Here is a 12,208-nt window from a genome sequence, read left to right on the forward strand (position 1 = left end):
GACATGTCTGTTTACACAACAAAACCTTGCTAATCCCTATCCCCCCAAACACTTCCCACCATTATGAAATTTTAAGAGCAGAGACAGCTGGCAACAGGACTCACTTTACTGAAGCCTCCCCCTCTCCATAATCAGTAACCTGTAGTACCAGTTTCATGCGCACTGAAAAATGGAGTAAGTTACAACGGACTTGCAAACAGCACCGATAACATATGAATGTTTTGGAAGGCAATCTCCTGGTTTTCTTGAAAATTGCATTTATCCACAAGTTTGCAATATGCTCTTATCATTCCAAGGGACATCTGAGCCAGAAGTGGAAACGAAACCACCCAAGCTGCATTGTTAATATTCAGAATGAATGACATCATCACCTACTGCATCCCATTTCTATCTGGGACAGCTATATTATGGTAGGACTAGTTACTAACTGGAACTAGGCCAGAGCCAAACCAGCACCTACCTGTAAGGTTGTTAGAAAGCTGATTCAGGTCCTAGGGTACAACATCCCCAGTCAATCATTATGACTGACTAAATTGTGTTTTATTGACTTGCATTAAACTAGAAGACAAACTTTAAAAATTCATGAATATTTAATTTTACTCATGATTTTTTTAGACAATGTGGAGATGTAAACCCTCAGGTTTTTTGTACAATTAAATAAGAACTCAAATGAGTTTGCAGTTTGTCAAGTTCACCACGGAAGGAAGGAATAGGTGGGAGGAAGAAGAGCATGCAATAGCTGCTAATGTGCCAATGTGGGTACATGGGCCAATTCATAACACTTTAGTGCCTGAGGGTTTGGACTGGCTTTTTGGAAATGCTGGTTATGTGTTGTGACCTTTTAAAAAAAAATTTTTTTTTAACTTGTTTATCACCTAATACCAATTAGTCTCTAGGGGACACACAACCATTTTTAAAACATACAAAAAATAAAATATTTTCAACACAACAAAAACCAAATGAACCCTTAAAAAGAAAACAATGCTAACATTAGCAGCAACTAAAAAACCCCCAACATATAAGCCATAACACTTAACTAATCATAGTCCATCAAATGTTTCCCATATTCCAGGGAAAAGAGGATGGTTTTAACATGGTAGCAAAGACAGAAGTTGGTGCCCGGTAGGCCTCAATAGGGAAGTGTTCTACGGAGGGGGGGGACACACAAGTAGAAGGGTCTCTCCCTAATCACCACCCTCTGAACCTCTCTTGAAGGGGGAACTCAGAGAAGGGCCTCAGATCAACATCCTAGGGTCTGGGAAGGTTCACATGGGAGAAATTAGTCTTTTGGATGTGGTACCTAAAGTATGCATCTTTCCCAACTACATCAATAATGTGGTCATGGGAGAGGTGATGTTATCTCAAAATGCATCATAAAGGAATGGCTAGATGGATTCAAAAAAGAGCAAGGATGTCTAGGCCAAAAGAGACTCTGGCCTGTAATCTCCATTGCCCTAGTCCATATCCCCATTTGAGTCTGTGCTGAAATCTCATACATCCAAATCAGCACATGCACAAACTGAGTTCAGATAAATAACTCATGCTGGACTAACCACATGACCAACTCTGAGTGTGCACAATCATCACCATGTGATGATTCATGTGAACAGGCCCAGCACAGAGTTCCAACAGCAGAGCTGAACCTACTCTTTCTACCAGGGAATCAAGGACATCACTTTCCATTAGGAATTTAAGAAGCTGCCTTACCATCAGTTTCAGTATTGTCTGTCTCTAAAGTGCCTGGCAGTGGCTCTCCTGGGTTTCAGACAGGGGACATTCCCAGCCCTATTTGGAGATGATGGCAATTGAACCTGGGACCTTCTGCACACAAAGCACGAGCTCTACCACTGAGCTACAGCTCTTCTCCATGCTTCATGTCACATAAATAATCTCTAATGAGCAGAGGGTGATAAACAGAAGACACAATAAATGTGGCATGGGCGAATTCTCTAGTAAAAAGGTAGTAATCAGGCTGATGCGAGTCACGATGGCTGTCCATCGGCCAGGATCTTGTCCTCTTGGCTAGTTGCTGTGACTGACGATACAAATCAGGGGGAGGGGGATCCAGCAGAGCCATTTCTGCAGTTAGATCACTTTCATACACTAAAGGGTTATATGTTGAGGGGCAATGGCTGCATTTATAGCGGAGTATTATTGTTTTTATTTATAACAAGTATTTCTGTCCCGTTCTATCCGACCAAAAACTTTCAGAGCAGTTTACCATAATACACACACACATGCAAACACAAGTTTACTAACAACAGCAGCAAACTTCAATCAAAATAGAAATACAACTCCAAATTAATATAAAAGATGAAACTAAAACGCTTGGGTGAATGTGCTATGAACACAAATGCATGCATACTGCATTGTCACACTCTAGTTAACAAGTGTAGAGGTGTCGACACTTTTTGTACAGTGAATTCAGTTCCAGGCACAGTCTAAGCCTCACCTATAGGGTGCCCATGGAGATATTGCTACCCTAAGCAGATGGACAGCAGGCAAGGTGTCAGATTCCAGAGTCCACAGCATACTCACAGAAAAGGAACAATCCCTACAGACCAAAGAAAGGGGTCCAGAGCATGAGCCAAGGAATTTTGCACAAGCTTTTTTAGAGGGGAAAAAACTTCCATTTCCCTTCAAGGGAACAGGACTCCGCAGGCACTCAGAGGAAAGCAGCCCCAGGTGACCAGACTGTTGAAAATAAAAGGTGGGATTCCTGCAAGCCATATGGTTCTCTCTTCCAAGAAACAAGGGACAAGCAATTGGTGTGGATTCAGACTCATACATCAGTGGAATACAGCTTATTAATGTATTTAAATTAAAATAACATGTTTTATACAAAATGAGTTAATAAGCAAGATGGTGGCTATGCTCCTTTGCATCCTTTGTAATGCCATTTGTGCAGTTTCTGGTGAGAGGTTGGAAAAAGCGATACTTAGTACAGGTTGGAGATTATGTTCAGTTAATGAAAACCTTGGCGTACCACACACAATGTTAAATTCAGAAATGAGAGCATTTGCTATCAAGCACTGAAAAAACTGCATGTGCAATTGTCATCTGACAACATATACATAGGTTGCACACACTCTTACAGAAGCCTTTCTCAGCTGCATCCACAGAACTGCTGCTTCAAGGCTGGAAAGCATTGCTGCATACAAAAGGGAGAAGGGAGACATTCCAAGTGGACTTGGGCTCTACATTCTTGTTGCAAATGTAGTGACACTCAGTGTAGAGACACACTTACCGTTATGCCGGTTCCAGCATGTCTCCACCTCCCTTTTCTGAAAACAGGGACACACAACACGAAAACCCTGCCCCTTTTTACTCTAAAACCTGGTGGGATCAGCTCGAGGCTTTTTGTTTTTCAAAATTCAGCTTCAGACAGATTTCACAACTGATTAGCAGATCAACCTGCTGCCCCTCAGGTATGACCAATGGAAATGCTTTGCTGTAGGCAACTAGTGTGTTCACAGCGTCACAGTAGAAGTTTCCAGTAACATTAGATTGTGGTATATTGAACTTTTATTATAAAATAATCCCCTGGTTGTTTAGACATATCAGTCTTCAATTACCTCTAACCTGTTTGTATTACTATGCTATTGTGAATATAGGAAATGAGACATCATTCTCCATAAAATGATGGAATTAGATTTCTAGCTCTTGAGCCCATGGAATGGACATCACATTTTTGGCTGTTCCCCTTAAATTCCCCTACATGGAGAACCTATTTTATAATATAGGTACATTGATCAGAAAGCTGATACTGGCTATGGCTTCCCAACAGGTACATTCTCTATGGCACACAGGGGGTTTCCTAACATGTAAGTATGAACCCGCCTTAGTGATGGGATGCTGCCTTGAGCATGGCTAACTATGGAAAGGCGGCATACAGATAAATGATTATCCTAATTTGTTACTGAAACCACAGGCACAAATCAAGATGGACCAGTGAGCACTTTCTTTAATACTCGGCTTTCCTAGAAATTTTAAAGTGTTGTCCTTTAATACGGAAACCCCTAACCTGTAATTTCAGATTGAAGAGACTAACAGTGGTTGTTTGGGAAGGTGAGGGAAAGAGATGCATTTTCAGGGACACAGTCTCACTGGGCTAGGTCTCTGCTGGACTGATTTCAGCTGTGATCATATGTTAAAAGGCTAGAGTCTTGATGGTCAAAGTAGATTGCTGAATTGATCTCTGCCTCAGACCATGTGTCCTTTACCTGATTTTTTGAACTGTTTGCAATCAGCAGAGGATTCTATTCCAGGTACATTTTTGGAACACAGGCTTCCTAGAACAGACCTAAAGGCAAAAGAATGATAGATGTTTCAAATCAAAATTTGGCGCATTTATGAAGGGCAGGCTTACTTTGCCATTATCCAACAAACCACATCTCTTTATCTCAGTTTTACTTAATCTTTGTGCAGACACTGATTGCTTCCAACAGAGGGGATGCCAACTGAAACCCACATTCACTTCTTTTGGCATGCTGGCATTAACTCCATGGGCTCTGGAATATGTGTTGGTGTGTGTGTGCTGCAGAGTCAGAGGAGACAGTTCAGATCTTTCAGAGGTGCTTTGTTTATTGATGAATCAGACATATGTAAGGCAATTTACAGCTCAGCACAGCCCCGCCTGCTCAGCTATGGCAACCATCACTGGAAGACAATGGGAAACATGGGATGGCCTTGAAAATGTATTCAAATATATAGAGAATTTTGTCTGAGCAAGTTGACATATTTATGGCATGAAAATGGGCTCTTGTCTGAAAAGGATTCTGGTAAATACATTTACGGCAGATCAAATCTGTTGGCTTTATTCACTGGATCATCTGTTGGCTTTATTCATTTTAAAATAATTCTCTCTCATCCCATCTCATAGAATCCAAAGCTGGGCTTTCCTTCTCAAGCACTGCTGCTCCTTCGACTGTATTTTCATCTCTCTCTCTCTCTCTCTGTACAGGTTAGATGTCCTTCTCCATCCAGAATATGGGCTTCCCTTTCAGGTCACGATATGGTGTCTCTAGAAACAGCTGGCCTTGGGCTTTGTCTCCAGATGGGCTAGGATTACAGGAATGTGGATGGCCTGGCAAAGGGGCCATTGGTGGTGCTGGAGGAGGAAGAGGAGGAGGGGGTGGAAGGTTTGCGGCACTAAAGCAATCAGCAAAGGGAGGCACAGTGGCTGATGGCAAGGACTGAACATGGGTATTCATGGGTTGGGAAGAGGAACTGTGGGAAGATGCAGAAGCAGGCGGTTGGGAAGAGAGAGAAATGGTAACAGCCACTGAATGATAAGAACAAGCAGGAAGCAATGGAGGTGGTGGTGGGGGAGGAGAAGCTGCTGAGCAAACAGGGGAGAAGGAAAGGTGAGTAGAAGGTGGTAGTAGAGGGAGATTTGCTCCAGATCTATAGCTGTAAGATGCACTTGGATTATGTTTCCCAGGCCCTGCAGGAAGTTCCCTGTCCTGTTGAGGGGGACAGAAGCTCTCCAAAAACTCCATAGGTACAAGGGAACTCATAAATCCTGCACACTGAACAGGTTTAGACAAGCTATAACCCAGGTGGGCGTAGAAATGCTGTTTGTCGTGGGTGGTGAGGTGCAGGCGCCTATAGCCACAGGATTTGGCAAAATTCTCAACAGCTTCCATCAGCTTCCTGCCATAACCCTTTCCACGGAGGGCCTTGGCAACAACCACTGTCTCCACAAATAAGCTCTGTGGCTGGCCAATGACACGCGACAGCCTGGCATGCCCCAGGATGTGGCACTGACTCTCAGCCGTCTTCCCTTCAGCAGTTTCCTCCACTGTCCTCTGGGTTCTAATCAGCACCAGGCACATGGGAAAGTTGTCGGTAGATCTCTGCAGGGAGTGGATGCGGGAGGCCCTGCTTCTTTTCCACTCTTCATTTATGAGGTCGGCACAGGCCTCCAGGAGATCAGGCCTCTGGTGAAGAGGGACCGCTGTGAGCATCTCTGAAACCGAGCCCATTCTTCTCACTACCAGGGGACCAAGTGGTGGCACTTTACACATGGCATAGAGAGCTTGGCATGCTCCTGAAAACACAAACACAATGAAGTGCGCTTGCAATGTAGCACCGGTTCTACCTAACCCTCTCAGTAACATTACAGGGAAACCTTATCTTACCAGGATTAAACCCAATTGGGAGCTGCAGCATTGTGGAATCATCCCTAAACAGAAAACAGAGAGGCCAGATGCCAAGGCATCCTTAGCTCTTGGTCTGACTATGGCCGGCATAGCCAACATGGTGTCCTCTAGATGTAGTGAACTACATTTCCCATTATCCCTGATCATTGGCCATTCTACATGGGGCTGATGGAAGTTGAGAGTCCAACAACATCTGGAGGGCCATAGTAAAACATCCTGTTCTACTAACGATTACGTCTGGGAATCAGTGTAGACTACGAGCAAACTCCTATAAATTGCTTGTTTGAAAGTGGGTTGTCTTTTATTTTTTCCTTGCCAACCAATTTTAAAGTACCATGCTATAACTGATCAGGGTTCAACCAGACAGCAGTATGGTACACCCTCCCAAGTAACCCCCAACAGAAGCATTTAACATGGTTCACTTACTATAGTCACATACAGCCTGGTTGAAGGTAACTCATCCCACATCCATTGGAAAGCCCAACTAAGCTCTATTTGTTTCTAACCCATTAGCAAAAAGGTGAACTACCAACATATTTCCACATTTAATTCACAACTATGAGAGGAAGATTTTTTTAAAGTATATTCTGTACATCTTGAGATGATTGCAGCCATGGAGTTTTTTGGACAGCCTCTTTGCAGACCAGATAAAACTTCTTCACCTACATGTAAAGAGCAATCCACTTTAGAAGTTTAGAAATTCAGTTTGGTTTCTTTACCCTTCTTACAACTGTCCAGTTAGGACTCTGACCCAAGGGTAGTTTTAAATTTGCTCTCCTGGACTCTTTCTAGGAGAAAGGGCAGGATATAAATTTAGAAAATAAAGAAAATTTTAAGAGACTTTGATATGGCTTGGATAGTTGGTGGCTTCTTTTACAACTTTCACACCTCCTCCACTCAAGATATGCCTTCTAAACATAGCTCAAAAGTTGTCTCCTCTTTGTGTCTTCCCACATTGCAGCTCAATCAACTGAGTATTTGACAGGAGTATCCATTGACCAATGGCGGGCCGGAACTGTGAAAGGCTGTTCAGTGTTAAAAAAAAAAAAACCCACACACCCCTGCAGAATCTTACTCATCACGTGAAAGTCTTCGGCACCTCAGCAATGGTCACTGAGGACCACCTTACATGTCCATTTTTTTCACGTTTGGGAATTGGCAAAGCAACAGTTTCAACATCCCTCAATATTACAATGTGCTATTTCCTCCAAAATCTCCTAGAAGTGGACTCAGCCGTAGATGTGGCAAAGCGCAAACAAGTAGTATGTTGAAACATTCCCATAACCAACCCAGTGCGTCACAGATGAGCCACAAATGGTTTCAAGAATCACCCCACAGGGTGAGTTCAAACATTGTATTAATCACATTGTACCCTGGTTGGCACATGATTTTGCTGATAGGAGAGGGGGGCACTTTGGGTTGAGGATTATAGTAGGCCCCAAACTGAAAGCTAGCAAATCTAATCACAACTCTATCCTTCTCTGTAATGTCTGAAACATTTTTGGGAGGTGGCAGTGGGGCACATAGAGGTATAAGGGGCATAGTAACTCAGTGATGTAGCACATGCTTTGCATGAAAAAGGTCCCAGGTTCAATCCCTGGCATCTCCAGATAGGGCTGGGGGAGACCCCTGCCTGAAACCCTGGACAGCTGCTACCACTCAGTGTAGGCAATAACTGAGCGAGATGGACCCAATGTTATGATTCAGTATAAAGCATCATCATGTGTTCAAGTGACAGGAGGAGGGAGGGGTTCCTCCTACACCAGCCTTTCCCAACCAGTGTGTCTCCAGATGTTGCTGGACCACAACTCCCATCAGCCTCAGCCAGCATTGCCAATGGCTGAGGCTGATGGGAGTTGTGGTCCAACATCTGGAGGCACACTGGTTGGGAAAGGCTGTCCTACACAGTTCTACCCCTTAATTCTTTTTAAATTATTATTTAATCTTTATTGGTTTTCACTTTACTTTGTATATCCCAAAAGATACCAGACAGCCAGAAATACTTAACAAAATAGAACTATTCCCTTAACTCTTTAATACCTCAGATGCTTCAGGCAAAATGGAAAATTCTCTTCATGCTGTCTAGATTGAATTGGAGGAATTTGGGGACAGAGGAAGCCATCTTTTCTTGTTCATTCTCTCCTTTTGATCCCCATCCCTTCCATGAGATGAAACTCTACATATTAGAGTACATATGTAGAGTATCTACAGATATTTATCTATATATTAGAGACTCTTACTAAACTGAAGGGGGGGCAACCCCCCAAAAGGAAGCCACAATGGGGAAGTGCAAAAAGGCCCAAGAGAGGACAATGAAATTCTCTCACAGCCCTTCATACTGTTCTAGCAAAGCTGCAGCAAGCATCTTATGAAATCGTATCATGCAAGCACTGCACGCAGGTTACAAAAGAACAGATAACCTCCTCCAAAAGGTGCTTGATGGACTGAGGAGTTTCTCACAGTAGAGACGTTGCCAGGATCCCGGTAGGGTGTGGTCTCAGAGCCCTAGTGTCATCCAGTTACTGCAGCATTGAGCTTAGGGGATATATTTATTTATGAAATTTATATCCCACCCTTCCTCCTCACAGGAGCCCATGGCAGCAAACAAACAGCAAAACACTAAACACAGCTATAAAGCATATTAAAAACAGAACTTTTAAAAAATCTTAAAAACAAAGTATCTTTAAAAACTATCACTTGTCCACAGTAAGTCCCCACTATGCTTAGGTCTGCTCTCACTTACCCACAAGAGCAGCAAGTGATTCAGTCTCATGTCAGATGCTAGACATTGCCCCTTACACAACTTTTCAACAGAGCCTGTGCTACCTTTTCTGGAAAGGTGTTCTGCACCTAGACCTTAACTGCTGACATTTCTGGAAAAGCCAAGCATTTGAGGAAGGAAGTGTCAATGCAAAGCGTTTTCTCAATAAGAGCTAATAACACCACAAATTGTGCTTCCTTACTGCAGCTACTGGGCAACAGCTACTGGAAAGCAGTGCTCTTCAAGGCAAAAATTAGTTGTCCACAAAAAGAATTAAGTAAATTTTTTCAAAGATGTGGCACTGGTAGCCAACTCAACTCTTTGGAATGAATTCCTACCAGAACGGAGAATCAGGCCAACAGTCTCAATATATTTTGATCATCTCTCACAAATATCAATGATTCATACTACGTACTTACATAGGACTTGTTCAGGTGCTTCGCATATGCTGTGGAAGTAATCCTTACAACAGCCTTGTAAGGTAGACAAATTTTATTATCCCTATGTTATAGATTAGGTGTACAGGGGATGGCTGAGGCTGAGAAAGAATGCCTAGTCTTAGACCACCTAATGAGTTCATGATCAATATAAAGACTGATGTAAAGTTACTATTCATCTGTTCTGATATGCTGATGTTTATGTTTTGCTACACATTGATCTCATTGTTATTTTCTTATGTGCTGTAAACCACTTTGGGCATAAGCTCTTGTGAGAAAGTGACATACATATAAACTGATGAACATGATGATGGTGAAGGTGAGATTTACACTGGTCTGCCAATCACAGCTCATTGTCTTAACTATACACCATGTCTGTTCCCACAACCTTTGCCAACTTCATGCCTTCCAGATGTTTTGGACTACAATTCCCATCAGCCCCAGCCTGCATGGCCATGTTGGCTGGGACTGATGGGAGTTGTAGCCCAAAACATCTGAAGGGCACCACATAGGTGAAGGCCACCTTTGACGATCAGATATGAACATACAAAACACTTTTAAGCTCACATTGTGCTACTTCTGCCAAGTGTGAATGTTGTTAACATGGGGATAAAATGCAGAAGGGAAAGTGAATTTATATTCTCATGAATGTAGGGTTTGCATTTGCATTACATATTGATTTAAGCATCAGATGTTAAACTGTTTTGGGAGGGTGCTCGCTATCACCCACCCAAGATAATACACAAAATGCACTAGTCACAAGCCCCAGTGAAGTGAACAGTTGCTAGCTGGTCCCACTATATGGTTTGAAGGCACATGAGCCTACCATTTTGCTGAAGCTGAACAGGTCTGCATCTGGTGGGAGTTTGGATGAGTGACTGCCTGTGAACCATGTGTATGCTGCCTTGGATTCCATGATGGAAGGAAAGCGATATAAAATAAAATAAATAAAAATCATACACCCTATCTTGTATGTAGAATGTGGGATTTCCTTAAAGACAGAAGGGAATGCATCACTTACAGACTGTTTGGGAAAGCACTAGTAGGGATTAGGACAATCAGAAAATAGCATTGTCCTAGGTATTCCAGATTATGAGGCAAGCCTGCAAATTCAAATCCAAACAACTTTTTCCACAGAATTGAATTGACCTTCTAGACCTAAGGCAGAGGCACACAGAGTGCTATAGGATATTACTTGTTCTCAGGGATCTTGGCTCTCATAACAAGCTGGCAGTGTCATCACAACACGCCAGAAACAATCCCACCCAAAAATGTCACCCAGTACTCTTTTTTACTTCTAAGCATCCTGCCGCCAGCAGCAAACATCTCTAGCACTCCTTCCTTTTCCCATCTACCAGCTGGGCACTGGAATTCCCTACCCCTCTTGCTAATATCAACAACATACTCTACAGATCCTGGAAAAGAAGGAGTTGAAAAAAATTCTATTCATCCACACTTATTACCAACTCTCCTAGAAGAGCACCAGATGAGAATCTCCCCATGCCACAACAAGGTGAAGATTCCATCCATCTTAATGCTACCCCAGAAAACATCTCTCATTTCTGTTTCTACCCTTTCATCTCAGTACAAACCAAGCCCATCTAACAGCATGACCCATATATACCCTGATCCCCAGCTTTCAAAATCCTGAAGAGGTCCCAAACATATTTTATACTCCGTCTTCCTTTAAACTGCTCATTCCTCTAAGGTACCTGTCTCAGCACATTGCCCAGCAGGCAGAGTATATGCTCACTACAATATCCCTTTAAAAAGGGGATAGAAAACCTGTGGCCCTCCAGATACTGTTGGACAACTCCCATCACTCCTAGCCAGCATAGCCAATGATCAGGAATGATGGGAGCTGTAGTCTAGCAACTTCTGGAGGGCCACAAGTTCTTCACCCCTGCTCTATAATAAAATCAGCAGCAGAAGAAAGAAGTGTTCAATACCTGCAATGAACGGGAGCTGCCTGCCGTGCTGCTTCCCTCCTTTTGAGTTTTTGCTTGCAATGTTAAGGCCCAGGAGAAACCGACCAGTGTCTTTCACAAGAACACAACAGGAAGCTACACATGCTCCTGCAGTGCATTTCTTCTTTTAAATGGTGAATATGTGTTTATTTGAAGGAGGGCAGGAAACCCAGGTCCTGGAATATAAATGGTGTGCTGAATAGTCCAGCCCTTACCACCAGTCAAAGGGTGGCATCCTTCCAAAACAACAACAACAACAAAGCAGCAGACACAGACTCTGTGGAGGTTCTCAAACAGATGCCTTCAACCACTAGATCTCTAAAGTCCAAGGCATCACAGTACATAAATCCTTGTTGGGAGGCATGGGGGTGCAAAAGATTCTGAAAATCCAGTCTCTGACAAACATTCACCCAATTCACTTTGGCAATAGCAGGTCTATTATGAGTACACAGGACAAGGAGCAGGGCTAGCAAGAATGAAACAGCTCAGAAAGTAGGGCAGGCAAGGCAGGCAAACTAGACTTACCACTTACTGTGCCCTTAACTCCTCCCCAATACTTCCATCTCCACGTCACAGAATGAGGATTCTGACACAGAAGGATGGTGGTAACCCAGATTAGTTTTTACGTTACTCTACAGCAGGGATGAGGAACCTGTGTCCCTCCAGACATTGGACCTCAGCTCCCATCAGCCCCAGCTATCATGGCCACTGGTCAGGGATGATGGGAGCTTTAGTCCAGCAACATCTGGAGGGCCACAAATTCCTCAGCTGACTCCTCCTTGCCATGACACATCCTCACACAATTTTTTAGTGCATGCATCCTAGTCTGTCACTTAGGGACATGCTCCCAATTACAAACCAGTTCTATGAACATGTAAG

General features: G+C 43.2%; 2 protein-coding genes across 3 annotated transcripts in view; both read right to left on the bottom strand.

The window, feature by feature from the left end:
* Positions 1 to 12,208, bottom strand: part of HYAL3 (hyaluronidase 3) — a 29,080-nt gene that overhangs the window by 12,461 nt on the left and 4,411 nt on the right. The window lies entirely within an intron of this gene.
* NAA80 (N-alpha-acetyltransferase 80, NatH catalytic subunit) lies at positions 4,567 to 11,767 on the bottom strand. The gene is made up of 2 exons (XM_061617840.1): positions 11,312 to 11,767; positions 4,567 to 6,052 (listed from the first exon to the last, which is right to left on the bottom strand). Exon 2 carries the CDS (start codon positions 6,027 to 6,029, stop codon positions 4,965 to 4,967), a length of 1,065 nt encoding a protein of 354 aa, XP_061473824.1. The 5' UTR covers positions 6,030 to 6,052; positions 11,312 to 11,767; the 3' UTR covers positions 4,567 to 4,964.

This window comes from Rhineura floridana, chromosome 3 (genome assembly GCF_030035675.1).
Source record: "Rhineura floridana isolate rRhiFlo1 chromosome 3, rRhiFlo1.hap2, whole genome shotgun sequence".
NCBI lineage: Eukaryota > Metazoa > Chordata > Lepidosauria > Squamata > Rhineuridae > Rhineura > Rhineura floridana.